The sequence below is a fragment of the Dysidea avara genome, chromosome 5 (genome assembly GCF_963678975.1).
Source record: "Dysidea avara chromosome 5, odDysAvar1.4, whole genome shotgun sequence".
Lineage (NCBI taxonomy): Eukaryota > Metazoa > Porifera > Demospongiae > Dictyoceratida > Dysideidae > Dysidea > Dysidea avara.
In genome coordinates, this window is record NC_089276.1 from 8,576,404 (window position 1) to 8,604,011 (window position 27,608).

Consider the following 27,608-nt stretch of genomic DNA (forward strand, 5'->3'; position numbering starts at 1 on the left):
AAGGAATGACACGTTTGTCATATCGTCCCAACTCACAACAGCCATTATTGACAGAACAGATCGAGTCCCAAGAAATCTCTTCTGCAAAGTAATAATTTTCATGATCATCATGTGTAATGAAATCTAGTGATTGCAGGTTAAATTTGCCTCTCAAAGTTTACTTATTGGAATGTACAATCAAGTTGTACACTTCGAGCACTGGATATTTGTGGTAAACAAAGTAGTCATTTGAGACAAGACCTGCGAAACAGGGCATATGAGCACACAAAATTTGACAAATTTTTCAAACTTTCATGACTCATAACTTTTTATGCCACTGTGCTACGTATAGTCATGCAAGTTCACAAATAATTAAGCATTTAATAGACTACATGATACGTAAACGTTACAGAATACAAATGGTGTGTTTCGGTACTGTCCTGTTGTGTGTATGGGGTGGAGTTTGTGCCCACATGCATGCCCTGTTTTCACAGATTTATATTATATAAGGATATACATGATTTGTTATGTAGGCAATTGATATACCAAATAAGATGTTTTACTTTCTGGATCCTTTGAAACATTCTGATTTAGCAAGTAACGCACTTGCTAGCTTTAGGTGAGAAGTGGTGTTACCATAGCTTATTGTCACCGGCTTTTATTATAAATGTTTGTGTATGTATAACCTGCAGAGATTATTTTGTTTTGCGCCAAGAAAAGGGAATTGATGATAGCTTGCTCCTTGATGATTACAAGATAATTCAGATCAAGTCCAGGATACAATATGATGATTATAATTGTGGAGTTCTTTCACTGAAGGTATACATGCTACACATACTGCAAAGAAACAGTGCTTACCTGACGCAGTCATGGTATAAGTGATATATATTATTTTGTGGTAAACAAAGCAGGCATCAAAGCCAAGAGCAAGCCACATTCCTGCATGATATTACCCAGGTAATAAGTGAGTTAAACCCTAAGCGGCGCCTTTGAACGCCCACGCCAAAGTGGTCAGTATAGGCATAACGCATGTAGTAATACATTGATAGGAAGTGAACAAGTAAAGTTCCTAGTTGCTACTTAATGTATAAATAAACAACATTTATAACTTGATAAAAGTCAAAGCAATGAAAGATTTATATTTAGGTTTGGTCATTTGCAAAGCATGAGGGCCACAGGCCTTCATGCTTTGGATGTATATATCAGCAAAATCTCTCACAGCCATGGTATAAATTTAATAGTTATACCATGGCCAAGAGGGATTTGCCTGATATATATGCCCAAGCCCGAGGGCCCAAGGGCACGGGCATATATATCAGGCAAATCCAGAGTGGCCATGGTATAAGTAATATATACCACTCTGGCATGCTCACCTAATAGGTGAAGGAAGAAAAACCTGCATTCACCACATTACTTTTATACAGAGGTTTGCAAAAATCGATTGTGGGTTTAAATTGTGGGCACAAAAAAGAAATGATTGTGGGTTTCACTGGTTGTAGTGATACCATTTTAAACCAAATAATCACTTTGTGGATGAATAAAGTTACCTAAGGTACTAAAATAAACACTTAGACATATAGGTTGTGAATGTTTGAGGCATCTTTTCGTACAGTTGAAATGTACTCTGTAGAAAAACAATCCACATTGCAAAAATGATTATTTAGTGATGCTTAGTAACTGAACTATGCAATGCTGACTCACTCATTTCTTTTTACTTCACAACAATGCCCCTGACTAAATCAACATGTTTAATTCAAACCCACAATGCAAAACTTTAAGCAGCTCTAATTCAAACCCACAATGCAAAACTTTAAGCATCTCTATATAAATAATCAAAGGGAACTGATGCTTTGTAGCTGCCTCAGCATCAAAGGCAGTTGTGGTCAGGGCTATATCATGATATTGCCCTAACCACAGGGCAATATCTAGATATTGTCCTGTGGTCAGGGAAATATGTGATATATAACCCTGTGATTTCCTTTGATCTGAGGTGTCAAAGTGGTATATCTATTATTATATACCTGTATTTTCTCTAGTTAGCAGAACAGTTATGCTTTACCAACACAATCAATGAATCTTTATTAAAGAAACTGAATTTGAAGGAGACCCGTAGTGAAATTGGAATAGAGTTGCTTCAACAGTCAGGTTAGAATATATTCACTTCATAGTGTTCCATGTATAGCCAGTTTATGGTGCCCTTGTGGTGTCAAAATGTGACCTGGCCTGCGAAAACAGGGAATGTGGGCACAAACTACACCCTGTCACACAACAAGTAATATTGCAGTACTGGAACAGAATATTTTCATTCTGCAACTTGTATCATAAAGCCAATTAAATGCTTACTCTAAGAGCTGAAAATTGCATTGCCATAGAATGGTGGCATGAAGAGTGTTGGAAGTTTGAAAACGTAGGCAAAATTCATGTGTCCACATGCCCTATTTTTGCAGGCCCAGTCACAAATACATTTGTTTTTTTAGTGGATCTTTCTGACCTGTGTGTGATGTGTGGGTCTGCCGATTTGTATGATAATTGGGTAGGTCAAATGTAATATCACATTCTTAATTTGTACATGTGTAAACCACTTACAGGTCAAGTGTACACAATGCCAATGCTGGCAACACACTGAATGTGTAAATGAAGTCATATCTGACAACTTCCTCTGTTGTACCTGCACCCGTCTCTAGTGGATGCCATGTTATTTGACTTGTGATAGTATATACTCTCCCTTATACATTGTAAGATTGTCGTTTTTCAAGTTAAACAAATAAGGAAGTGCAGTATTATATTATAATAATTGCATGTATAGTTATATGACAAAAGTACACATAAACAACCAGCTAGCTAAGACTGACATATACGTAGCTAACATGTTCCATCATAGATATTAGAGCCTACAGGACCATATAGGCTCTAATGTATGTGGTTTCATTCTGAAAAAGTTTCAGAACTTTCTATTACATAGTTGAAAGTAGCTACCGATGCAGTTGGGATTCTTTAATATCTATGGTTTTTACTTCCCAGATGGGTCTTGATGACTACAGCTAGCCGAAATAACTTGCTATGATGACAGACCATGCAATTGATTCATGTATAGCACACAAGACTATAGATGTAGGCATCTCGCTAAAGCATACTCTCGATTAGTAGCCTGAATGGCCGATTCCTATAGCTGTGTCAGGCGTGTAAACCAGCCGAAAAGTCCTCTGAGCCATCAAGTCATCCTGATGATCAGTCCGCAGGTCCGAATGGACTTGGTCGCCAGTCCAGTCCGCTGGTCCAGTCCAGTCCGCATTTTAGTGACGGCCAAATTTCAAGGAAATCGGATATAGCGTTCGCGTTTTATAGCAGTTTTTGTAAGTGTGCGAAAAGAGGAAGAAAAAAAACGAAGAAACTAAGCCAATTGTTAAAGTCGCATATCTCGGGAACGCTTGAAGCGATTTCGCTCTAATTTGGAATGTGGAGTGCTGAAGGTGGAGGAAGTGTTCACAGCAAAAATCGTCTTGTTTCATCAAGGCAGTACAGAGCTACGGAGGTGCGAAAATTGCGTTTTCTTTCTTCCTGTCAATATACTCACGGGTGTTACGCGCCAGCTTCTTGGGCCGCACGACACCAGTGGCGTAGCCAAACCCGGGCAAGCCAGGGCATTGCCCGGGCGTCAGACTTCTTTGCCCCACCATCAGCTCCTAGAGTAATTATAAAGACGTGGGCTGGATAGCTCGAGATTTTGCTAAAGTTACTTAACTATAGTCACTGCACAACTTATACAATACTCACCGTGCCATTTTCGCCAATAGTTTCCTTCTTTTTGGCTAAACAGAGATGGGGTTATCCAAGGGATTTTCCCTACGAGTAATGTGATTGTGCACAAATAGAGGAGGCAATAAATAGAAGCAAGATCACATGATTACAAAAAACCGCGCAGCATTGTGGCAAGGAGTGAAGGACAAAGAATTGGTTTCACTATAGTGGGCTGGACGGTTTACATTTGGATTAAGTGATCACGGTAGCTATTGGTGTGGTCAAAACTCGGGAGGCAAAGCAGTCTAGAGATATTTGTGAAATTAGCACCCATCTATCCGTGTGGATACTGCTCAGTTCAAACGGTATGGAGTACTTGTTCAGTCAGCAATTCTTTTCTTTTTGTTTCCACTTTTCTAGGCTAACAACTGTAGTGGCAGAGCATAGTCATCACGTGATAGAGCGCCTCGTGCTTTAATTCAAGAATCTTTGTAGTGTGGTATTAAGACACATGTAGCTAGATGTATGTAATATGTTAGAAGGCCAATAGCTAGCTAGGCGTTCGCTTCTATTAGGTTGATATTAGTCATCTTGCATACAGTAGTGTAGGATGATACATAATGCATTTTAAAAATGTTATATTGATGTCCATATGAAGATGGGCATGTGTACGTGTGTTGCATGGGAAATGGCTTGCCCACCCATTGCCCAGGCATGGTGAAAAGTCTGGCTACGCCACTGCACGACACACTACCGTGTGTCTTGATTTGCGAGTTCATATAAAATCTCAGTAAATAGTCTACAGCAGAAATTTCTGCAAATTCAAACTTTAGTCTACAAAACACAAGCAATGAGCCTTATCGCAATTACGTCACGACGCAAAAATGGCGAAAAGTGTGGGAGCCTTTTGTACAGAGAGCCATTGGGAAGAAACCAAAAGCAGACCTTAGGACTACTCGAGAAGTACGAAAATTCGTGCCCCTACATAGTAAGATAGTTAATAAGCCTCACCAGAGTTTTCTCATGCTTTCTTCACGTGGAACATCTCGAAACGTTATCCCTTCCTAGTCTCGCGTGGCCAGACCGCTTTTTTTCCTTTTTTGAGTGATGGTCGGCGGACCATCACTCAAAAAAGGAAAAAAAGCGGTCTGGCGGACCATCACTCAAAAAAGGAAAAAAAAGCGGTCTGGCCACGCGAGACTACCTCTGGGTGGTACCGACGCATGCTGCGGTTATTACTAATCACGTACACTTCGTTCGCCTACTAAGAGGAAGCAGCAAGACACTCGAGAGCTAGACAAATTCAGAGGGATGAAACTGCACTCAGGCTACCTCATATTGGGGCTTCTGGTGTGGAGCCTCAAACGTAAGTTGCTGTTCGGTTAGCTACTGACTATAATATTTCCAAACTTTATACTAAGTCATCTAAGAGACACGTCCCAATAGTACGTAAAATGCTTAAAATGGTGTAAAAACAGTGATGTTCGTGTATTTTTGAAGCGCCCACTGACAATATTACGTAGTGGTACCCACTAAAAGCGATCTGCTAATTACATACCTCTAAGGAATACTCCACCGTATTTATTTTCATGGCTGTAGCTGCAGCGGATACGTGGGCCCAGCACAGTTTCTGAACCCGGTTTGTCATTTTGCCCAGTGTGTAATGTGTTGTGGGATTCACCTGTTACCAAGACTATGGGAATTCACCTTAAACTAATTAGTTTAAACACAAAAAATGGTCTGGAACATTGTGTACATGAATAATACTTCAGTAATTCGAGGGAGTTGTACGAAGAGTTGTTACCCTAGAGCGGGCCATTCAGTTTAAAGACAAGAGTTAAGGAGAGCCGCTTCGAGAATAGTGCTGCATGAGTAACTTAGTTTAGAATGGCTTTGTTTTAGTTTCTGTAGGCATATATAAACAGACACCATGTTTCCCAAGCCAATATTTAGTGGGTTTCTTGTGCGTTTTGACCTTACCATGTCTGTAGATATGCGGAATTCCGCTAAATTCAGTAAATTTTATTAGGTTCGCAATCCCAATATGAAAAAAAATAAAATTCAGGTACATAAATTGTCATCAAGATTCTGCACTAAGCTGGACTTAACTATTTGATTATTTTATTGTATCAGCTAATTATAATTGTAATGATGTAATGTAATTAAGCTCATGTGATGTACCCTATAAAAGTTGTGTCTCTGTACAATTCTTTGGTCCCGACAATAATAATCACAGTTGTTACAGTGAACTTTTGGCTTGTCTTTGTGACAAAGTGGCGCTGCGAGCGGGGTACATTCACGATGTCAGGACCCATTTGAAAGCTTACAGGACCATTGAAGTCCCAGGCACAACGAGCTATTGAAGAAGCAAACATTCTTCTACAAACTGGACTTGATGGAGAAGACCTGGATAAGGGCGAAATGGACGCAGAAACCTTAATGAACAGGTTGACACTTAACGTATCAATGCTGGAGAGATGCAACAAAGACTGGACCAGAATAATGAAGGACTTGAAAGGCGAAGCAAAAGCTACCAATGAAAAGGAATATGCGTGTGCTGCTGAAGGAGATGAAGGATTTATTGAAGCTATCATCACTGGAAATGAAGTAGTTGCCAGACTGAAAGCTAGAATAACATTTATTTCTTGAAGACGTGACAAGGTTAACCTGGAAGCCAGTCGTGTATCGACCTTGACCTCTTCTCAGGCAGGCATGATTGAACACATAGCAGTACAAGCATCATGTGCAGCAGTTCAAGAGAGTTTGTCATTAACACAGTTGACCCCTCGAACTTTAGATACATCCTTATCAGCTGATACAGCAATGCGTCTTCCGAAACTTCACCTGCCAAACCTTGATGGAAATATTTTGAAATGGCCTGAGTTTTGGGATGTTTTTGAATCGTCCGTGGACAGGCAAAATATTGCCAAAGTGTCAATGTTTAGTTATTTGAGGGGATGTGGAGCAGCCTTTACAGCTATTTTGGAAATTACATTCACTAATGATAATTATGATGTGGTTGTTACTCTATTGAAGCAAAAGTTTGGAAGACCGGATTCTATTATTGAGATGCTTTATTCTAAGCTTCAGCATATATCAACAGCGTCACAGAGATAAAATGATATTAAGAGAATGTATGAAAATATTGAGAGGCTTCTTTGGCAATTGGAATCACAGGGAGAGAATGTTAATGGCCAGAAGATATTGATTCATCAGATTCTTATTAAGTTTCCTCTTGATGTTATTTTGAAGTTAGAGGATACCAAAACATTTGGCCAAGTGTGAACAATGGAACTGTTGCAAAAGTTACTAAGTCAGTATGTGGAAACACAGGAGAATGCTCAGAGACACTTTGCTAACGTTAAAGGATATGTAACTGGAGTAAGGGATGGTGAAAGTCGTCAAGGTTATCATCAGAGGTATAATTGATACCCGAATGATCATAACAGGGGTATAAAACCATCCTCAGTTTCTGTGGGAACCTTTGCAGCTAATGTTCAAAGGAGAGGTAAATTTGTGTATAATCCTTGTGTATTTTGTCAAGGTGAGCATTTTAATGATGAGTGTGATCAATATAGAGAGTTGCCTGATCGTAAGCAAAGATTGCTCAGCCAAGGACAATGTTTTCTTTGTTTGAAGACTGGCCATGTGTTTAGAGATTGTTCATTTGTCCAGAAGAGTGGATGTTATTACTGTGGGAAGAAGAGACATCACAATCGGGCTATTTGCCCGCAGAGGTTTGGAAATTCGGCTCAACCTCAACCAAAGAGTGAAAATGTAGTTGTAACACCTACTCAACTGGACGATGATGAAACAGAGAAAGTGGAAGTCTTAATCTCCACAAGTGTTCAAACCCAGACATTGGTCATTTCTGGTGAGCGGGTTTTACTTCAGACTGCTATAGTCCTAGTGCAGTCAAGTGATAAAAGGAAGACTATCTTAGTCAAGGTACTTTTTGATAGTGCCAGCCATCGCTCCTTTATGACTGAAGAGTTTACAAAACAAATACAGTTAATCCCACAGTACAAGGAGTCATTATCAGTTTCAACCTTTGCTGCTAGAAAGCCACAAGATGTGAGTACATATGTTGTTGAGTTTAATGTAATAACAAAGGACAAATGTTGTATGCATTTTCACGCCAATGTCATTGAACAAATAACAGGACCAATTCAAAGAGGACCTCTACAACCTGCAGACATGGATTTTCTGAGGTCCATTTCAACTGATAGATTAGCTGATTCTATTCCTACTGTAGGAAACTCAGAACAATATGCTGTGGATCTATTGATAGGTTTGGATTATTGTTGGTCAGTTGTTGGTATGGAGAAGATAGTGTTACCATCAGGGCTGTTCCTTATATCATCTAAGATTGGCTATATTTTAACTGGAAGTTACCTGGATCCCATGAGCTGTCAGAAGGGGATACCTGTATCATCATGTCTTGTTATGACACAAGTTAACTGTGTTGTACCAGCAATGAATTTTTTGTCATCTGCTGATAGCCCAGTCACTGGGAATCCTAATGTTGAGGATCTCTGGAACTTGGAAACAATTGGTATTGTAGAGTTGTTGGATATTACCAATGATGATAGAGCCCTGGAACAGTTTAACAAGTCAATTTGTTGTGAAAATGGAAGATACTATGTTACTTGGCCTTGGAAGTGCGAGTATCCTGATCTTCCAGAAAATTTTTATGTTGCTATGAGTAGGATGAGGTCTTTAGCAAAATGTTTTGAAAGGGATAAAGATCTTTTAATGAAGTTATTCAAAGTCAGATAGAACAAGGAGTGGTGGAAAGAGCAGTTGAAGATAAGAAAGAAACTTTAAAACATTATCTGCCTCACCACCCAATTTTGACACCTACTAAGAACACTACGAAATTACGTGTGGTGTGTGATACATCAGTGAAGTCCAAGAAAGGAGCTAAAAGCCTCAATGAGTGTTTGTATCGTAGACCAGTACTTCTACCAGATCTTTGTGGAATTTTATTCAACTACGACTTCATCCCATAGCAGTACTTGCAGATATCGAGAAGGCTTTTTTGCAAGTGGGCATTCAGGGACCAGACAGAGATGTGACAAGGTTCTTATGGTTTGAAGATGATGATGTGAGAGTGTCAGAATATGATGTGTACAGATTTTGCCGTGTTCCGTTTGGGATTATCTGTAGCTCATATTTGTTAGCCGGAACAGTTAAGTTTCATTTGAAACAGTTTAGAACTCCAGTTGCTCTGTCTATTGGTGATAATATATATGTCTAACGCAGCAGATACTGCAGGATTCTCCACGAGCTTTAGCAATAGGTCTTCTTGCATTTGTCCATGTAACAGTTCTTCTTTACTCTCCAAGGACATTCCACTCTTGCCGTAAGCAAGGTTATTTCTAGTTTAACAATAAATTCACTTACACTCTCATTTATTCCTTGTCTTAAATGTCAAAATTCCTGTGCTGCCATGGAGTCTGACCATGTTCCAATCTGTTCTGCAGTATCTTCACTGCCTCACGCCAGTCATGGCTATACTCATCATCTAGTAGCTCCCACTCTTGTAGCACTCTACCCTTAAGGTGCCTTGCCAACTGAATAAAAGTTTCTTCATTACTCCATTCATTCCAATCAGCAGCTCGTCGCAGTGATGGTAGCCACTCCCTCAACATGATTCCTGGGTCTTCTCCAGTGAAATAGTCAATAGGTGGTGCTTTGCCATGATGTCTTCTTACAAAGTTGACGCTTGACTGTGCAGATGAGCTCCGGGATTCTACAGGTAACCTCGGACCAAATCTGAACGGGTGGATCTAATTGCCATTGGCTCAGCTTCGCTATCTGTCTTGTCTCAGCGCTGTGCTCAGTTACCTCTCCTAATTTCTTTTGCAGTCTAGTGATTTTCGTGTCTCTCTTTTCTATCTCCATCTTGTATCTAAGTAGCTGCTTACACTTCTGGAACCACAAGCATTTCAATTTGCTAGCTCCTGCTCTTAACCGCTCTTCCAATTTCTTCACGTGAGCACCATCTACAGTTCTCACCTGCAGTTCTAAAAGTCACCGCTGAAATTGTTCATTAGCAAACTTCATCAGTTCTAGCTGTTCAGTGCATTGGTGCAGCAATACAGACTGCTTGTCTAACTTTGACTCAAGTGCTTATTCTCTAGGTGCGACTCGTGCTGTGCACTGCATAAGCTTTCTACTTTATTTGAGACCTTGTTACCGGTAACGTTCTGACTCAATATTAAATTATTATTAAAATTATTACCCATGGGATCTTCAACAATATCTCTCACATGCAAGTGCGATGTACATTTATTGCTCACATGCTCTGTAGAGACAATTACTCCCTTGCCACCAACAAGGAAGATTCGTTCATTGTCGCCAACTACCACTTGGACGTTCCGAGGCTCCCGCTCCAACGGAGCCTCCCTTCTATCAACTTCTGTGTCTCTTCTATTGATGCTCCACTTGGTAACTTCACTGCCAGTTTCTTTGCCAGCACCTGCAACTGCTAGTCGCTTCGAATTTAGGGGGTAAGTCCTTCCCTCAGGGAATTCCTCCTCCACAAGTAGCTCCTCCGTTGAGCTTGCTTTACTGCTTGCCTCCCAGTTGCTGTTCCCTTTGTCAAACCACTCCATGTAGGGAAAATGTCAAGGCAAACATTGTCCGACACTCCAATATAATCTTTATTTCCTCTAATATCTCAGTAATGCCTCCTAATATAAAATTTAATAGGAGTGCCTTCAAGTTACCAGTAAATTCTACACAAGATATAATATGATTGGTTAAAATACAATATGAATATTGTTAGTTATGGAGGCTCCGTTACACACGTGACATTGTAATGGGCTATCATGTCGCAGCTGCAGGCTTTGTAGTGGTCTAATACTAGATCCAGCATTTAAACTTGATTGTTTTCCATGTAAACGTAATTTGGGAGTGTGATCATAGATTAGGTGCAACGGTGTGAATTTAGTTGATTCATGAACTGCTGTTATGTAAGCAATTTGTACTTTTGGCAATTGTTTATCCTAGTTCTTCTGACTATTAGCCTGCACAACTTTTCCTAACATTGCTTCCGTGGTTCTATTATACCTCTCCACCTGTCCATTCCCTTGAGGGTGATAGGCGGATGTTTGTGAGCATTCAATACCCAACTTTTACACATGGTATGATTTCACTGCAGAAGTTTGCATCCTGGTCACTATGGATGCTTGTTGGAACTCCAAAACAGCACACAACTTCATCAACCATACATAACATTAGACAAAGTGACAGTCAATGTTTCTTTTAGTGGAAATGCTTCAACTCATTTTGTGAACACGTCTGTAGCAACTAAAATATACTTGTTACCATCATTAGTAACTGGTAGGAGACCCATTATGTCCAAAGAAATTTTCTCGAATGGATGATGCACTTGAATTACCAAAGTGGTGGAAAATTACTCTATTAAGGAGGAATACCTGTTTCAACCCAGGGGCCAGAGAAGCAGGCAAAGGCTGTTGATTCTCCAGAGCAAGTAATAGTGGTTGCAGCTGTTTGTCCTTAGCTTGTTCTTGCTGAATTTTGTCTAGTGGACACACATCTTGAACTACAGCTATGGTGCAGGGATATGAGATAAAGTGTCTGCATTGCTGTGAGCTTTACCAGGTCTGTACACAATATCATAGTTGAATTGTTGTAAGAATCACATCCAACGTGTTAGCCTACCTCCATAGTCTTTACACCTTTTAAAGTTGTCAAGGGGTTGTGATCTGTAACCAGGGTAAAACGGAACCTGTATAAATAAGGGTAAAATTCCTTGATTGCACTTACTATAGCTAACACTTCTCTTTCAGTGGTTGAACAATTACATTCTACTTTTTGAAGCTGGTGACTCCAGTAGGCTACTATGCACTCTCTACCATCCTTGACTTGGCTTAAAACTGCACCTACAGCTGCATCCGATGCATCAGCTGATATGATAAATGGTAGTGAAATGTCTGGATAAGACAGAATTGGGGAGCTCACTAATCACTGTTTCAACTTCTATTTACAATTGTCATTCCAACAAAAGTTGTTGTCTTTTTGTCTTAGCTTATGCAATGGAATTGCAATTTTTCCATAACCTTTTATAAAACGGCGATAGCTAGTAAAGCCAAGAAAGTGATTGAGTTCCTTCAAGTCTTTTGGGATAAGGTAATTAGAGACAGTTTCCACCTTTTTAGGGTCAACATACTGGCAGGTTGATGATCTATGTTAACATCATTATGAAATGGTTGTATATCTACAGCGAAAGATAGACAGCACATAAAACTTTCATCTGTCTTTCAGTTAGCCACCGCAGAATCTGACTGACCTCAAATATGCAGTTACACATATAAACACACAAAATCATCATCACTACTCGTATGAAATGATTCCCTAGTGCTGTTTACTTCTTGTGTGTGTGTGTGCATGCAGAATAAGCCAATCTTATGCTAGGTAGAGAAAAAAAACTTAACCACATGTAAAGTCTGTAATGTGAAAGCTATAACCTTTGAGACTGTACCAGTCTTAACAGGTTCATTAGCAACTGTACTGCAGCCCCATAGGAAATCCCAAATTATAGAATTCTTAATTGCACAATTCAGGATTGGAGATTATAACTAGGTTAGTGTTTAGTAAAGATCTGACCATTGCATTGTTTACTTTCATTCCATTGTTTAGGTTAACTGACAGTTACAAGGGCTCTATAATTTGAGATTTCCTATAGGGCTGCAGTACAGTTGGTAACTAATCTGTTAACAATGGTGCAGTCAAAGGTTAGTTTTGACATTATGGGCTTTACCATGTGGGTTTTTTCTTTTGTCATCTATTTGGTCAGCAAATACATAATTATACCAACATCAAATGGCTTAGATCAGCCTGCACTAACACACTCATAAGTACACTATATGTAAGAACCAGGGGAATCATGCCTTAAGTTTGTAATGACACTTCAGACTGCTCTTATCAATGTTGTCTTAGGTCGCCGACTGACTACCTGAAAATGGACTAGAGCGTTGGCCTAGTAATCAAAAGGTTTCAGTTTCAATGCCGGGTAAGGCCCAATTATTTTGGTGATGTTGTTGCTTCCTTGAGCAAGAAGCTTTACTCACATTGCTCCAGTATACCCAGCTGTTAAATAGGAGCCTTGTGACCTGGTGTCAACTGGGCAAGCAGCAGCTGTAACATCAATGGGTACCTGCATGGTGTTTACTGGGGAAGCAAATGCCAACTGTCCATGACTCACATAACAGGTGAAGGCTCATGTGGGACTTTGTGTGCTCACACCCTCACCTGTGAGGCATGGTACAGCTTTCTGTGGGTTACTAGTCATACCCCAGGAAGATTTTCCAGCGCCGTCTCTAGTGCCTGAGTAGCGCACAGGTGTCCCATTGCTAGTCACTGGGTAGGCATGATTGTGGCAACATGGCAGCCAAAGGCTTTGCTATTTTTTATTTTATTTTTTGATTTGTGTGTGTGTGTTTTATACAATATCAAAGCTACCAAAGACATGGATATGCATGGGTATTTCATGAATTTCTAAACCAACAGTGTAAATGGGCCATGAAAATTTTACTTATCCCGTAGAATGGAATTTTCATGGTTTTATATAATCATTTTTTTCATGGGCATTTCATAGCAATTTCCATGGGCCATGCCATGAAACTGTCATGATTTCCATTGCACATTTCCGTGGGTCATTTAGAAATTCATGGAATAACCATGCTTATTCCATGGCCAGTTTCTCTGGTAGTGAAAACGGTTTGACAGCAGACAAATAAGCTATAGCTACTTAACAGGTCTGTTCATAATTTTATGATGCAGCTTGAAATGCACACTGCTAGACATGGGCGTATTATCTTTTAGGTGGTAGCTGTCCATTTTCAGGTAGCCAGTGGGCAACCTCAGTTAGCCTGATAAGAGCTGCCTGAAGTGTCATTACCAACTTAAGGCACGATTCCCCTGATTTTTACATATAGTGTACTTGTGAGTGTGTTAGTACAGGCTGATCTAAGCCATTTGATGTTGGTATAATTATACATTTGCTGACCAGAAAGATGACAAAAGAAAAACCCACATGGTAAAGCCCATAAAGTCAAAGCTAACCTTTGACTGCACCAGTGTTAACAGATTCATTAGCAACTGTACTGCAGCCCTATAGGAAATCCCAAATTATAGAGCCCTTGTAACTGTCAGTTAACCTAAACAATGGAATGAAAGATAATAACAGAGTGCTTTATTTTTTTAAATTAAATGCTGACTTGCCTAGCTATCATCTCCAAACCAGAATTGTAAAGGGATATATATTTTTTTGTTAGGCAACGCATAAAATCCCAACAACAGCAAATAGCTTGTCACCTGCACACACACACACACACACACACACACACACACACACACACACACACACACACACACACACACACACACACACACACACACACACACACACACACACACACACACACACTCACACACACACACACACACACACACACACACACACACACACACACACACACACACACACACACACACACACACACACACACACACACTCACACACACACACACACACACACACACACACACACACACACACACACACACACACACATACTCAAGCGTGTCGATCGATCCCGACCCTACAAAGGCCACTTAATTTAGGAGATGATAGCTGAACCCACAAACACTCACAACTGAGCCCACAAACATTCAATATTCATCTTCTGAGTGTTTTCAAAGCCAGGTCTTATAGCTTAATGTTTAGGGTGCAGTTCCATGCAGGTTGGGGTTGCTTCACTACCATGTACTGCAAGGCGCAATACAAACAATGGTATAGATTTCCACACATGCCATTATCTTCGTAAGTGTATTCAGTGTGCCTTGCAGTACACTGTATTTGCAGACCTAGTCTCTTAGTGCCCAACTTTAAAGGTGTGGGAAAACTCAATGCAGTAAGATGCACACTGGAATGTAATCAGTGACCTCACACCAACATATACTTATTATCGATTGTAAATATGTGAAGAATACTAAGAAGGTGAAGAGCCTGTGAAAGACTTAAAAGCCTGTAAAGCATCTTGTTCTTCAACTTAATGCCTATTATCATCTTGTTCTTCAACATCTTGTTCTTCAACTTAACACTTCTCTTGTGCCAGAAAGCAAATTCTACTCTGGTACAGCCGCTGGACCACGGCGGTTTGTTGGCATATGGAAGTCACTGGTTATATTCTAGTTCTCGGACAATCAATTTAAGAACTCTGGAACAATGTATTTCATTGTAAACAAGTGACAAACACATAGAATCATTCATATTGGTTGGCATCAATATTATCATCTATTTGGCATGAAGCAATTTGATCGGTGGCACTCAAATTCGAGTGATGTTTTTTTTTTACATTGAGTTTCCCCAGACCTTTTTTTCAGAGTAGGAACTCAATCGATATGCACTGTGAAGGTGAAAGGTGGTCTGGCCATGTGAGACTAAGTGATGTCATCATTTACATGTATAAGACAAACCTTAAAAATGAAAAACATTGTAATGGAACATGCCTGTCCAAATTTGTCTTCCGAATTCAGCATAGATATGACGGCATTAAGTTTTCCTTACTTGCTGGGCTATGTCAAAGTTGTAGTGAGCTGTTAGGCTTCTTGACATAGGAAGAGATTGCATGATGACAGGTGTTGGTCTGAATTCTTCTCTATCCATGAATAATGCCTTTATTTTGGTTCTGCTGTCCTAGCATTGTTTCTTGTAATAGTCACACTACTCCTTAACTAGATGTCTTTCAGCAGTTTTGATGGCCTACACATAAAAATTTAACTTGACCTGTTATAAGTACAGTAGTTATCATTCTCAAATAAAAATATTGCACTTCCATGCTTAGGTCATGCATTATGAAACATAATAGTACATTATGTGGAGCATGGGGACCTACCTTTAGAAACCAATAGTAAAAGAGTAGCCATTGTACAGTACCTACTACATTAAAATTGTGTAGTAGGCATAAGCACTACCAGATTTTCTGCTGATATACACAATAGCCACACATAATATTCTAGCACACCCACTCTTTTCCTGTGCTGCAAGAGGTATGATACACTTCCAATAGACAAGTTGTGATATCACCCTGTAGGAATGTGAGGTGTTGATAAGGTGGTAAAACTTTTGATCAGTTTTCATTCTTCTGCACTTTTCCAGTCAATACCTCAGTCCCATTGTGTTATACGTCTTGCCATACATGTTTGCTTCACACACTATGATAGTACATCTCTATGTCTAATGGCCATGCAATTTACAAGCAATTAGAGTGTATTTATACTTGTATTGTACTCGTAGGCTATGATCTACATGTCAGTTGAAAAAGTGCCCCAACATCATTTAAATCCCCCCTTCCTCCTGCCCATAATTTTGAAAGACCTGTTTTGCCTCCCCTGAAATTATTTTCTAGAAACATTCCTGCCATAGTTGTTTTGATAATTGATGGCTAATTGATTTATAAATTAATTGAAACTAAGAGCCCTAGTCAATACCAATGTATTGGAACAGATTGGTATCGGCAATACAAAGCTGTCGATACCACCAGAGGACACTCATCTCATGTACTGTATCTTCAACCATCCCTGACTACGTTTCCAGTAGGGAATGAGTTGGCTGGGCTAACAAAGTAGCAAATAATTATGTGTTTAACCTGCTACATTGGCTTCGTGTGTATTCTAATAAATTAGAACTCATGAATTCTTTGTGAAAATGCCAGTGCAGCTATTCCTCAGAAAGAAGCAAGTTTTATGGAGTTTGCAGTAATATACAATCTAATCCAAAACAGCCAAGCTGTAAAAAAAGTGTGCGGCCCTCAGAAAGGCTATGGTGAAAAAAGATGTGAAATCCAAGGTGGCGGCCAAGAAATGGCTGTGATGGTAGGTTAATGGTAAAAATTTTAATAACGACAATTCAGGTGAATTTTTGTGCCGCTTCACAAAATTTACCTAAATTGTCATTATTAAAATTATTACCATTAACCTACCATCACAGCCATTTCTTGGCCGCCACCTTGGATTTCACATCTTTTTTCACCATAGCCTTTCTGAGGGCCGCACACTTTTTTTACAGCTTGGCTGTTTTGGATTAGATTTCATTTCTTTTTGTATTTGTATACCCCAAAGCTGGCCTATGGCCAGCTTTGGGACTTTTTTAACCTATGTTTTTTTCTTTACTACAGGAAGAAGAAAAGATGAAGTAGATGAAATATTTTATCAGTAAATGTACAAATTATATATACTGTATAATACATATATGACCAGATTTGCGAAAAGGGGTCTTCCACACACATCCAATTTGCCAACTTTGACAATTGATAACTTCAGATTGGAAAGAGCTGTTGCCTTGATGTTTGGGCAGTGGTGAGCACCACTATAGCTGAATACATGGTTAAATTTTCAGGTTAATATGTTACTTGAACACTGAGTTATGGTCTCCACCGTTTACGGAATTGGATGTGTGTGGAAGACCCCTTTTCGCAAATCCGGTCACATATATTGATTACAGAAATCTCCATGGTGGTTTCTTTGTAACTGAACACTCTACAAGGTGACTTCTTCTAATTGCTCTCTCTACAGGGTGAATTATTTGTAGCTGAACGATCTACAAGGTAACTTCTTCTAGCTGATCTCTCTACAGGGTGATGTGTTTGTAGCTGAATTTTGTATAGGTGAATTGTTTGCAGCTGAGCTCTTTACAGAATGGTTTCTTTGTAGCTGAACTCTCTAAAAGGTAACTTCTTCTAACTGATCTTTCTACAGGGCAATTTGTTTCTGGCAGAATTTTCTACAGGGTGATTTCTTTGCAGCTGAACTCTCTACATGGTGGTTTCTTTGTAGCTGAACTCTCTACAAGGTAATTTCTTCTAGCTGATTTCTCAACAGGGAGATTTGTTTGTAGCTGAACTATCTACAAGGTAACTTCTTATAGCTGATCTCTCTACAGGGTGATTTGTTCGTAGTTGAATTCTGTACAGGTGATTTGTTTGCAGCTGAGCTCTTTACAAAATGGTTTCTTTGTAGCTGAACTTTCTCCAAGGTAACTTCTCCTAACTGATCTTTCTACAGAGTGATTTGTTTGTAGCTGAACTATCTACAAGGTAATTTCTTCTAGCTGATCTCTCTACAGGGTGATTTGTTTGTAGCTGAATTCTGTACAAGTGATTTGTTTGCAGCTGAGCTCTTTACAGAATGGTTTCTTTGTAGCTGAACTCTCTACAGGGTGATTTGTTTGTAGCTGAAATCCCTACAAGGTAACTTCTTCTAGCTGATCTTTGTACAGGGTGATTTGTTTGTTTGTTTGTAGCTGAACTCTCTATAAGGCGATACTTCTAGGTGATCTCTCTACAGGATTCCTTGTTTCTAACTGAACTCTCAACAGGGTGATCCGTTCATAGCTGAACTTTCTACTGGGTGATTTGTTTGCAGCTGAATTCTCTAAATGGTGGTTTCTTTGTAGCTGAACTCTCTACAATGTGACTTCTTCTAGCTGAACTCTCTACAAGGTGACTTGTTTCTAGCTGATCTCTCTACAGGGTGACTTGTTTCTAGCTGAACTCTCTACAGGTGATTTGTTTGTAGCTGAACTCTCTACATGGTGGTTTCGTTGTAACTGAACTCTCTACAAGGTAACTTCTTCTAGCTGATCTTTTTACACTGCATATTTGTTTGTAGCTGAGTTCTCTACAGGGTGATTTGTTTGCAGCTGAACTCTCTACATGGGAGTTTCATTGTAGCTGAACTCTCTACAATGTGACTTCTTCTAGCTGAACTCTCTACAGGGTGACTTGTTTCTAGCTGAACTCTCTACAGGTGATTTGTTTGCAGCTGAACTCTCTACATGGTGGTTTCTTTGTAGCTGAACTCTCTACAAGGTAACTTCTTCTAGCCGATCTTTCTACAAGGTGATTGAGTTTTTGCAGCTGAACTCTTTACATGGTGGTTGCTTTGTAGCTGAACTCTCTAAAAGGTGACTTCTTCTAGCTGAACTCTCTACAGGATGATTTGTTTGCAGCTGAACTCTCTACGTGGTAGTTTCTTTGTAGCTGAACTCTCTACAATGTGACTTCTTCTAGCTGAACTCTCTACAGGGTGACTTGTTTTTAGCTGATCTCTCTACAGGGTGATTTGTTTCTAGCTGAACTCTCTACAGGTGATTTGTTTGCAGCTGAACTCTCTACATGGTGGTTTCTTTGTAGCTGAACTCTCTACAAGGTAACTTCTTCTAGCTGATCTTTCTACAGGGTGATTTGTTTGTAGCTGAATTCTCTACAGGGTGATTTATTTGCAGCTTAACTCTCTACTAGGTGACTTCTTCTAGCTGATCTTTCTACAGGGTGATTTGTTTGTAGCTGAATTCTCTACAGGGTGATTTATTTGCAGCTTAACTCTCTACAAGGTAACTTCTTCTAGCTGATCTTTCTACAGGGTGATTTGTTTGTAGCTGAATTCTCTACAGGGTGATTTATTTGCAGCTTAACTCTCTACTAGGTGACTTCTTCTAGCTGAACTCTCTACAGAGTGATTGATTTTTTTTGCAGCTGAACTCTCTACATGGTGGTTTCTTTGTAACTTAACTCTCTACAGGGTGATTTGTTTGTAGCTGAACTCTCTGCAGGGTGATCTGTTCATAGCTCAGCTCCCTAAAAGGTAACTTCTTCTAGCTAATCTTTCTACAGGGCGATTTGTTTGTAGCTGAGTTCTCTACAGGGTGATTTGCTTGCAGCTGAACTCTACATGGTAGTTTCTTTGTAGCTCTACAATGTGACTTCTTCTAGCTGAACTCTCGACAAGGTGACTTGTTTCTAGCTGATCTCTCTACAGGGTGACTTGTTTCTAGCTGAACTCTCTACAGGTGATTTGTTTGCAGCTAAACTCTCTACATGGTTTATTTCTTTGTAACTGAACTCCCTGCAAGGTGACTTCTTCTAGCTGATCTCTCTACAGGGAGATTTGTTTGTAGCTTAACTCTCTACAGGTGATTTGTTTGAAGCTGAACTCTCTACATGATGGTTTCTTTGTAGCTGAACTCTCTACAAGGTAATTTCTTCTAGCTGATCTCTCTACAGGCTGATTTGTTTGTAGCTGAACTCTCTACATGATGGTTTCTTTGTAGCTGAACTCTCTACAAGGTGATTTCTTCTATAGCTGATCTTTCTACAGGGTGATTTGTTTGTAGTTGAACTCTCTACATGATAGATTCTTTGTAGCTGAACTCTCTACAAGGTGATTTCTTCTATAGCTGATCTTTCTACAGGGTGATTTATTTGTACCTGAACTATCTACATGATGGTTTCTTTGTAGCTGAACTCTCTACAAGGTAACTTCTTCTAGCTGATCTCTCTACAGGACAATTTGTTTGTACCTGAACTCTCACATGATTGTTTCTTTGAAGCTGAACTCTCTACAAGGTGATTTCTTCTAGCTGATCTTTCTACACGGTGATTTGTTTGTAGCAGAACTCTCTACAAGGAAACTTCTTCTAGCTGATCTCTCTACAGGGAGATTTGTTTGTAGCTGAACTCTCTATACATGATTTGTTTGCGGCTGAATTCTCTACATGATGGTTTCTTTGTAGCTGAACTCTCTACAAGGTAACTTCTTCTAGCTGATCTCTTTACAGGGTGAATTGTTTTGTAGCTGAACGATCTACAAGGTAACTTCTTCATACTTATCTCTCTACAGGGTGATTTGTTTGTAGCTGAACTTTCTACAAGGAAACCTCATTTAACTAAGCTCTGTACAGGGTGAATTATTTGTAGCTGAACTATCTACAAGGTAACTTCTTCTAGCTGATCTCTCTACAGGATGATTTGTTTGTAGCTGAACTATCTACAAGGTAACTTCTTCTAGCTGATCTCTCTACAGGGTGATTTGTTTGTAGCTGAATTCTGTATAGGTGATTTGTTTGCAGCTGAGCTCTTTACAGAATGGTTTCTTTGTAGCTGAACTCTCTACAAGGTAACTTCTTCTAGCTGATGTATCTACAGGGTCACTAGTTTGTAGCTGAATTCTCTACATGGTGGTTTCTTTGATCTTTCAACAGGGTGATTTGTTTGTAACTGAACTCTCTACAAGAAAACTTCTTCTAACTGATGTCTGAACAGGGTGAATTGTTTGTAGCTGAACTCTCTACAGGGTGATTTGTCTGTAGCTGATCTCTATACAGGTTACTTATTTCTAACTGATCTCTTGAATTCTGTTCAGGGTGACTGCTCTATTAGGATGACTGCTCTATTAGAGTATCTCGATCTCGCACTTGCTACACCAAGTTGGATTTCGTGTTATAACTCCGTGACTTTAAGTCTGATTCTTCTACACCATTGAAGAGCCTTTCTAAGATAATAACTCCATCTGTACAGCGATTTTCAAAGCATTACCCCAAGTGGTTTATCTGGTAGGCGTGGCAAGCATAATAATAATAATAATAATAAAAATTAGCTAATCTCGATTGCGTAATTGTTACACACTGTTGATTTTTTCGCTGTATCTTCCTGGTTTTTAGCTCGATTTCTTTCAAACCACAAAAGGTTTGAGGTTCAATAGTTAACCTATTCACCCACCGATTTTCAGCTTCTTCCCATGCGCGGTTTACCCTGTAGGTGTGACAACATATTGGTGTTATTTTTCGTGCATAATCGCTCATAACTCTTTGCCTGTTTATGGTATTCCAGCCAAAGTTGGTACCGAGATGCGCCTTTATACCCCCCTTCTGTGTGCCAAATTTCAAGGCAATCGGATAACGCGTTCGCGTTTTATAGCAGTTTTTGTAAGTGTGCGAAAAGAGGAAGAAAAATAAGAAGAAGAAGAAAAAAACGAAGAAACTAAGCCAATTTTTGAAGTCGCATATCTCAGGAATTCCTGAAGCGATTTCGCTCAAATTTGGAATGTGGAGTACTGAAGTTGGAGGGAATGTACACAGCAAAATTTGTCTTGTTTCATCAAGGCAGCACAGAGCTATGGAGGTGCGAAAATTGCGTTTTCTTTCTTCCTGTCAATATACTCACGGGGTTGCGCGCCGGCTTCTTGGGCCGCACGACACACTACCGTGTGTCTTGATGTGTAAAGGCAAAGCACAGATGTTAATTTGTAGGAGTTTGACTTTTAAATGGTGATATAGGCTTAGTGTTTATTCGAGGATTAGTTTGTTTTGGGGTTGACTCAATCTGGAGTTATCCTCCCTTTCTGTGTAAAGATGAGATCTTAATTCAAGTGATCACAAAGTTAAGTTCACAGCCAGTATAATTTTTTGAGATCAAGTTGAGCAACTTGTTGGCAATCATGTCATTGTATTAAGTACTGATTGCTTCCTGTTAGGGGGTTATCCTGCCTAACAACCCTAGATTTAATGCTGTCTAGGCTTCAGTGCTTAATATTAGTGTCGGTGTTGGCAAATTATTTGCTAAAAATATTGATATCGGAAGTATCGGTAAAGGTGGTATAGGTACATCTCTAATTTTAATAAACAAGAAAGTTAGTAAAAGTCTCGTATGGCTTCTTAAACTGAACAAACAATTTTGTTCTCAAACTAGGACTGCCACAAACCAAATTAGGAATGCAAACAATGTCCTTCAATCATGTGCAAGGGACTGACCTATACATGTTTGTGGTTAGTTGCCATTTAAGAATGCATATCATACTTATGCTAATCTACAGTGATGAACAAACTAGGTACATTAATCTTTGGAATTGAGTTACATGAAGGCCAGCATGCATTGCAGTGCTCTGATCAATATCACTTCTGCCCCCATAGCAAGTGTATACTAACAGACTACCTGTGATTTTTCACCTTCACATCGATTCATTGATCTTGTAATCATTGCACTATTTTGGTGACAGGTCCAGCACAGGTCAGACATTGGCTTCCCTATGATGATATGAGGCAGACATGTCTTCCAGTATCTGCAACATGTTGATAGACCAACTGATAACATGCCACTGACTATACACGATTCATCATAAAGGGTGTTCTGGAGTTAGAAAATTAAAAATAAAGTAAGTCATCAACTCTACAGTGTTACCTTTTTGCTTATGCTTGATGACAATATCTTAATATCATCCCGCTTGTATCCAGGAATCCGTGCAGGAAGAAGGATGCCATTTTCTTCAGGGTAATCACTGATAAAACGGACTATATGCTGGAAGACCACATATGGAGTGACATCGGGTGGTAACTTCCCAGTACATGAATGCTCAAGCCATCGAATATCGGTGATGTAGTGATTTTTAATGCCAGCAGTCTCTCCTTGCTGATCCCGTGAAGGAATCTAAGGTTTGCTGGCACACTTTACGGCCATTATGCATGTATGTTGTGTGTGCCCTTTGTCTTTCTTCAACTGTGTGTCCACCATCTGTGATGTGCTCTCTGTTGTTGGTCAATGCCATCATAGCTCCAGTAAGTGCCATGTCAAGGTCCTTGTGACTCAAAAGATCAGCTTGGGCACGATGTGATATATAATAGTGCAGAGTAAAGAAGTTGCTAGAAGTGGGACTCTCAATAGTGTAAGGCCAAGCCAGTAGGTATAGCCCTGGAGAACTCCAGAACTGTGAGTAATAGTGTGGTGCGATTTTAAAAATTCTGCCACAAAAAGGGAGATTGGTCCAAACCGTAAGAACCCCCCTGGCCATGCCCTTGATGATGTGATCATTTTTTAAAGCAGGTCTTATTTATATTTGTAGTTGTTACTTTGTTGAAAACTTTAACCTTGTTGCTTATACCAGGAACAGGGCGTGACGCTAGTAGTTCTTAAACACTTTTGACTTCTAAACCCCGATAGGGAAGTCACTCTATATTCACTACTGCTCAGTGGTTTGTTGAATCATAATGATGCTGGTTTTAGAGGAAGCCACAATGAGTTAAAGACCTTATTGCACCTATCAATATTACGCCCCACTACCCCCTTCCCGGGTGTATACGGAGGATTAATGGGGATTTGATCCAATTTGAACTTAATATTAGTGGGGGATTTGATCGAATTTGAACTTAAAATTTGCCCCACTAGTGGGATATTTAACTGTTCAAAAATGTCATGTTGTTGCTTCCTTCAAGAATAACCGGTTTTAAAAATACTTATGTGGGGATTTGACTACCTGTTGTGTCCGGGGATTTGATATTCGGAAAAGTCAAATCCCCACCCCTCCCCACTATTTCCCGAGAAGGAGGAGGTGGAGGATAATATTGAAAAGTGCATAAACATTAACTGCTATGTTAATTATGAACACCTTATAATATTATGTGTTCAAAATCACAATTTTATACATTTGAACTATGCATGAAATTCAAAACTTGCATGTGTGTGAGATTGCATCTCAAACCATGTTGTTCATGCCAGAGGTATGACAGTTGAGTCTAACTAAAACTACATACGAATTTTTTTTTTAATAATGGATTTTAAAAAAGTAAACAAAATAGATAAATTAAAAAATGGCATTTTAATAAGGTAAATTGGGATCGCTGAAAAAAGTAACAAAACAAGAAGGGATCGCTGAAAAAAGTAACAAAACATGAAGGGATCGCTGGGGTTACAAAGTAAGCCACAAATCCATAGTTTGACTTGGCAGAACAGAAAAATATTAAACAAAATGTTTTACTTATTGTGTTATGAGTTAATAGCCATATAGCTACCAAGGTAGAGTAAAGTCAAAAGAGGATCACTTTTTTCAGTGATCCCTTCTTATTTTGTTGCTTTTTCAAGCAATCCCTATCAGTGGCGTAGCCAGGAAAAATATTTAACGATGCAAAGTTTATACGTTGACCAAATTGAGGGTCTGCTTCTGACTCAACTGATTCACAAATACTTTTCAAGTATGGGTGGTACAGCATTTGCAGGTTGACTATCTGGTTGGATGGAGGAAACTGTTTCAGAAGACTCTGAACGTTTTTCTACATGTCATAAGTGATGCTCCAGCATAGTTAATGCTATAGTATACCATGCTTCAATCATAAGAGTAGTTTAATTACATGCAACACAACTTACTCCGGAGATATTTTGAACAGTCAGGCCATCCATGAACTGTAATGGAGGTCATAGTCATGCACACTACTTTTTATTGATCTGATGTGATGTTTAAGTCAGAGATAATTCTTGTGATGTTCAACTGCATGTGCTAGGGAGTCTGGGGGAATGCTCCCTCTCAAGGAAATTTTACTTTGAAATGGAATGTGGAGCAAGCTTTTTTTTTATTGTGACAGCTAATGCATAATCAATTAGCTCAATGTAATGCCATGCAGTTAAAAAGTAATGTAAAGACAATTGATATAAATGTAAATAATCAAGCAGTGTAATGGGAATAATGGCTATAATCTGTATTGAATGCTCTATTAGAGTATATTACTATGACTGCTCTATTAGAGTATCTCGATCTTTTACTAATTCAAACCACACAAAATAGAATCTATGGCTGTAGTACTTATCAGGGCTGGAGCCTATGGTACCTTGATGGTGCTGGACCACTTTTCAGCTACTGGGGTACAGCAATGCTGTCTAGTAACGTTTGAGTAGAAAATCCGGAGTGCCAAAACTCAGGCCTGCTCAGCCTGCTGTTAAGCATTTTTACCAAGGCAGCTACTTTGGTTGCCTCAATGGTAGCTACGCCACTGCCTATTTACCTTTTTAAAATGCCATTTTTTAATTTATCTAGTATAATGTGTATGTCAACTCCCTCTTTGTACATGCACAAGCACACACAAATATTCACGCATACAGCTTCTACACACACACACACTGTATACACCCAACACAAAGTGTTACAGGTAGCAGCATTGTTTGTTCATCTTCAGGAAGGATTGTCCTTGACCTGTTGAGAATACATTGCCATCAACTAAGGGATTAAGAGATATTGTAAGTCTTTTGAAGACACTTTAAGGAACACGTTCATGCTGTAATATCCTATGCATGCTTATGCACACGACCATTACACATGCATGCAAACATGTGTCCTTGAAAGTAAGTAATGTTCAGCCGTGCACATATTAACTATGCAATGGAAACACTTTCTTACATAAATCATATACACTAGCCCTTAGCTGAATGTCATGAACCACGATAGTGGGTTCATAATAGGTATCGTGGAAATTTTCAAAGATACTTAGATACTTATATGTGACTGAATTTGAGAAAACCATCGATCTACACACAAGAATAGATTGTGAGATACACGGTTTTAAAGATTTTAATCGAGTATAGCTCAGGAAGGCCAAAAGTTACGAGTTTGAATTTTTCACTGTGAATGCAGCCACCTATCACTACTGGACAATGATCCATGCTATTACCATAAAATTCCCATGATCCTATGAACTACGCATGAAAGCTGCAGTTGGTTTTTTTTCATGGGTAATGAAATACCCATGAAATGCTGGAGTAAAATAATGTACCCACGAACAACCCATGAACGAGTGAGTTTTCATGGGTTTGTATACTATGAAAATCTGTGAATCACAGCCATGAAAAACCTGTTGAAAACTGTGAATAATATTCATTGGCTTTCCACAGGTTTTTCATAGGTGAGATTTCACAGGCTTTTCATGGGTTGTGCATGCATACAAACCCATGAAAACCCACTTGTTCATGGGTTGTTTGTGGGTACATTATTTTGCTCCGTGCATTTCATAAGTATTTCATTACCCGTGAAAAATACCAAGTACAACTTCCATGGGTATTTCATGATGATCATGAGATTTCCATGGTAACAGCATGGATTATTGTCCAGTAGTGTATGCTATTTAACACACTTTAGTCAGCAGTAGGCTAGTTATTGACATAACCATGATTTTGAGCAACTTTTTTCACCATGGTATCTATATCACATGTTCATTACCTAGGGTGGTGGTGGCAGCGGTGGGAGGGCAATTGATATATGAAGAGAAAATGGCCGAGCGGGTTATATGGAGTGTCCAGCCTTATTATAGGGCCACCATTTCCACCAGCACCGCTCATTGCCACCAGCACCACTCAAAGTGAAGGAAATATACTTAGAAAATGTCTGGACAGCTTCTCAAGACTGTCCACGTCTGTAGCTTCGTGCTCCAGCTGCCCAGTGCCATTCCAAGGTGCCAGTGTGCTCCCAGTAGCTCACACACGCCCGTACAAATCCACTCGAGAAAAGCAGCCTTGGCAAAGTATTGGCTTGGCTGTGGTGCAAAAGTGTAGTGTATTGATGTGGCTATCCATTTATGGTGAAAAGTCAACTTCAAGGTTGTGTGCGTAGATCGAGGGTTTTGTAAAATTTGGTCACATATACTTATAAAGATACTTAGATGCTGAGATACTTAACTTTTATGTTGGAGTGTTTTGGACTACAGTGGAACCTATCTTAACAACCACTTCTATGGTAAGACCACCTCTCTAAAATGGTCAACTTTAGATTTACCTACTGAAGAAGGTATAAACTAATTCACCCATCTAAAGCATGATAATAGCCTAAGCGACCAGGACAATGATGAAGGTGTTGGTTGTGTGACAATGTCATAGATAGTTTGACTTTGTTTCGATTTTAATTTACAACTCAATATTTTTTTAGTAGTTTCCATGAAGCTTTAGCTTTAAAATTCTTCGTATGTATGTATGTACTTGTAGTACTTGTATGTATGTTTGTTTTTGTTTTTTAAATTTTATAGGGTTGACTTGGTGAAGTTGGAGAGAGTGGCATAGACCCTGGCCCTAATGTATGTCTCCAGTAATTTCACTATGTCATTAATCCTGTTTTAGTCATACTCAGGGTAAGGATGACAACATTGGACCAACTGGTGCTACTGGAGCACAAGTGAGTCATCTTTTATTGTTTGTATAGTGTGTGTCATGTTGCCTTTGTCTCTGATTCTTTCATTAAGAGCAAAATTATTTGTAATTTCACACCATTAGGGA

The 27,608-nt window shown here is 39.3% G+C and overlaps 2 protein-coding genes and 1 long non-coding RNA gene across 3 annotated transcripts; all 3 read left to right on the top strand.

The window, feature by feature from the left end:
* Positions 1 to 487: 487 nt before the first annotated feature.
* On the top strand, positions 488 to 2,690 carry LOC136255635 (uncharacterized). The gene is made up of 5 exons (XM_066048452.1): positions 488 to 598; positions 672 to 798; positions 2,067 to 2,124; positions 2,457 to 2,512; positions 2,568 to 2,690. Exons 1-5 carry the CDS (start codon positions 534 to 536, stop codon positions 2,661 to 2,663), a joined length of 402 nt encoding a protein of 133 aa, XP_065904524.1. The 5' UTR covers positions 488 to 533; the 3' UTR covers positions 2,664 to 2,690.
* A 4,159-nt stretch (positions 2,691 to 6,849) lies between these two features.
* Positions 6,850 to 8,496, top strand: LOC136254972 (uncharacterized). Its single transcript, XM_066047692.1, has 3 exons — positions 6,850 to 6,996; positions 7,051 to 7,136; positions 7,296 to 8,496. The coding sequence occupies exons 1-3, from the start codon at positions 6,850 to 6,852 to the stop codon at positions 8,494 to 8,496; spliced, it is 1,434 nt and encodes a 477-aa protein (XP_065903764.1).
* A 4,130-nt stretch (positions 8,497 to 12,626) lies between these two features.
* LOC136255649 (uncharacterized) lies at positions 12,627 to 23,489 on the top strand. Its single transcript, XR_010701028.1, has 3 exons — positions 12,627 to 12,760; positions 22,585 to 22,740; positions 22,820 to 23,489. It is a non-coding gene; the product is annotated as an uncharacterized lncRNA (long non-coding RNA).
* The last annotated feature ends 4,119 nt before the right edge of the window (positions 23,490 to 27,608 follow it).

What these genes read in the sequence shown, in the direction of transcription:
- LOC136255635 (XM_066048452.1), top strand. Translation starts at nt 534, where the DNA reads ATGTTTTACTTTCTGGATCCTTTGAAACATTCTGATTTAGCAAGTAAC. An exon ending in AACGCACTTGCTAGCTTTAG is followed by an intron (nt 599 to 671) that starts GTGAGAAGTGGT and finishes TATAACCTGCAG; the next exon opens with AGATTATTTTGTTTTGCGCC. An exon ending in GTGGAGTTCTTTCACTGAAG is followed by an intron (nt 799 to 2,066) that starts GTATACATGCTA and finishes TCTTTATTAAAG; the next exon opens with AAACTGAATTTGAAGGAGAC.
- LOC136254972 (XM_066047692.1), top strand. Translation starts at nt 6,850, where the DNA reads ATGTATGAAAATATTGAGAGGCTTCTTTGGCAATTGGAATCACAGGGA. An exon ending in ATACCAAAACATTTGGCCAA is followed by an intron (nt 6,997 to 7,050) that starts GTGTGAACAATG and finishes GTGGAAACACAG; the next exon opens with GAGAATGCTCAGAGACACTT. An exon ending in CGTCAAGGTTATCATCAGAG is followed by an intron (nt 7,137 to 7,295) that starts GTATAATTGATA and finishes TGATCAATATAG; the next exon opens with AGAGTTGCCTGATCGTAAGC.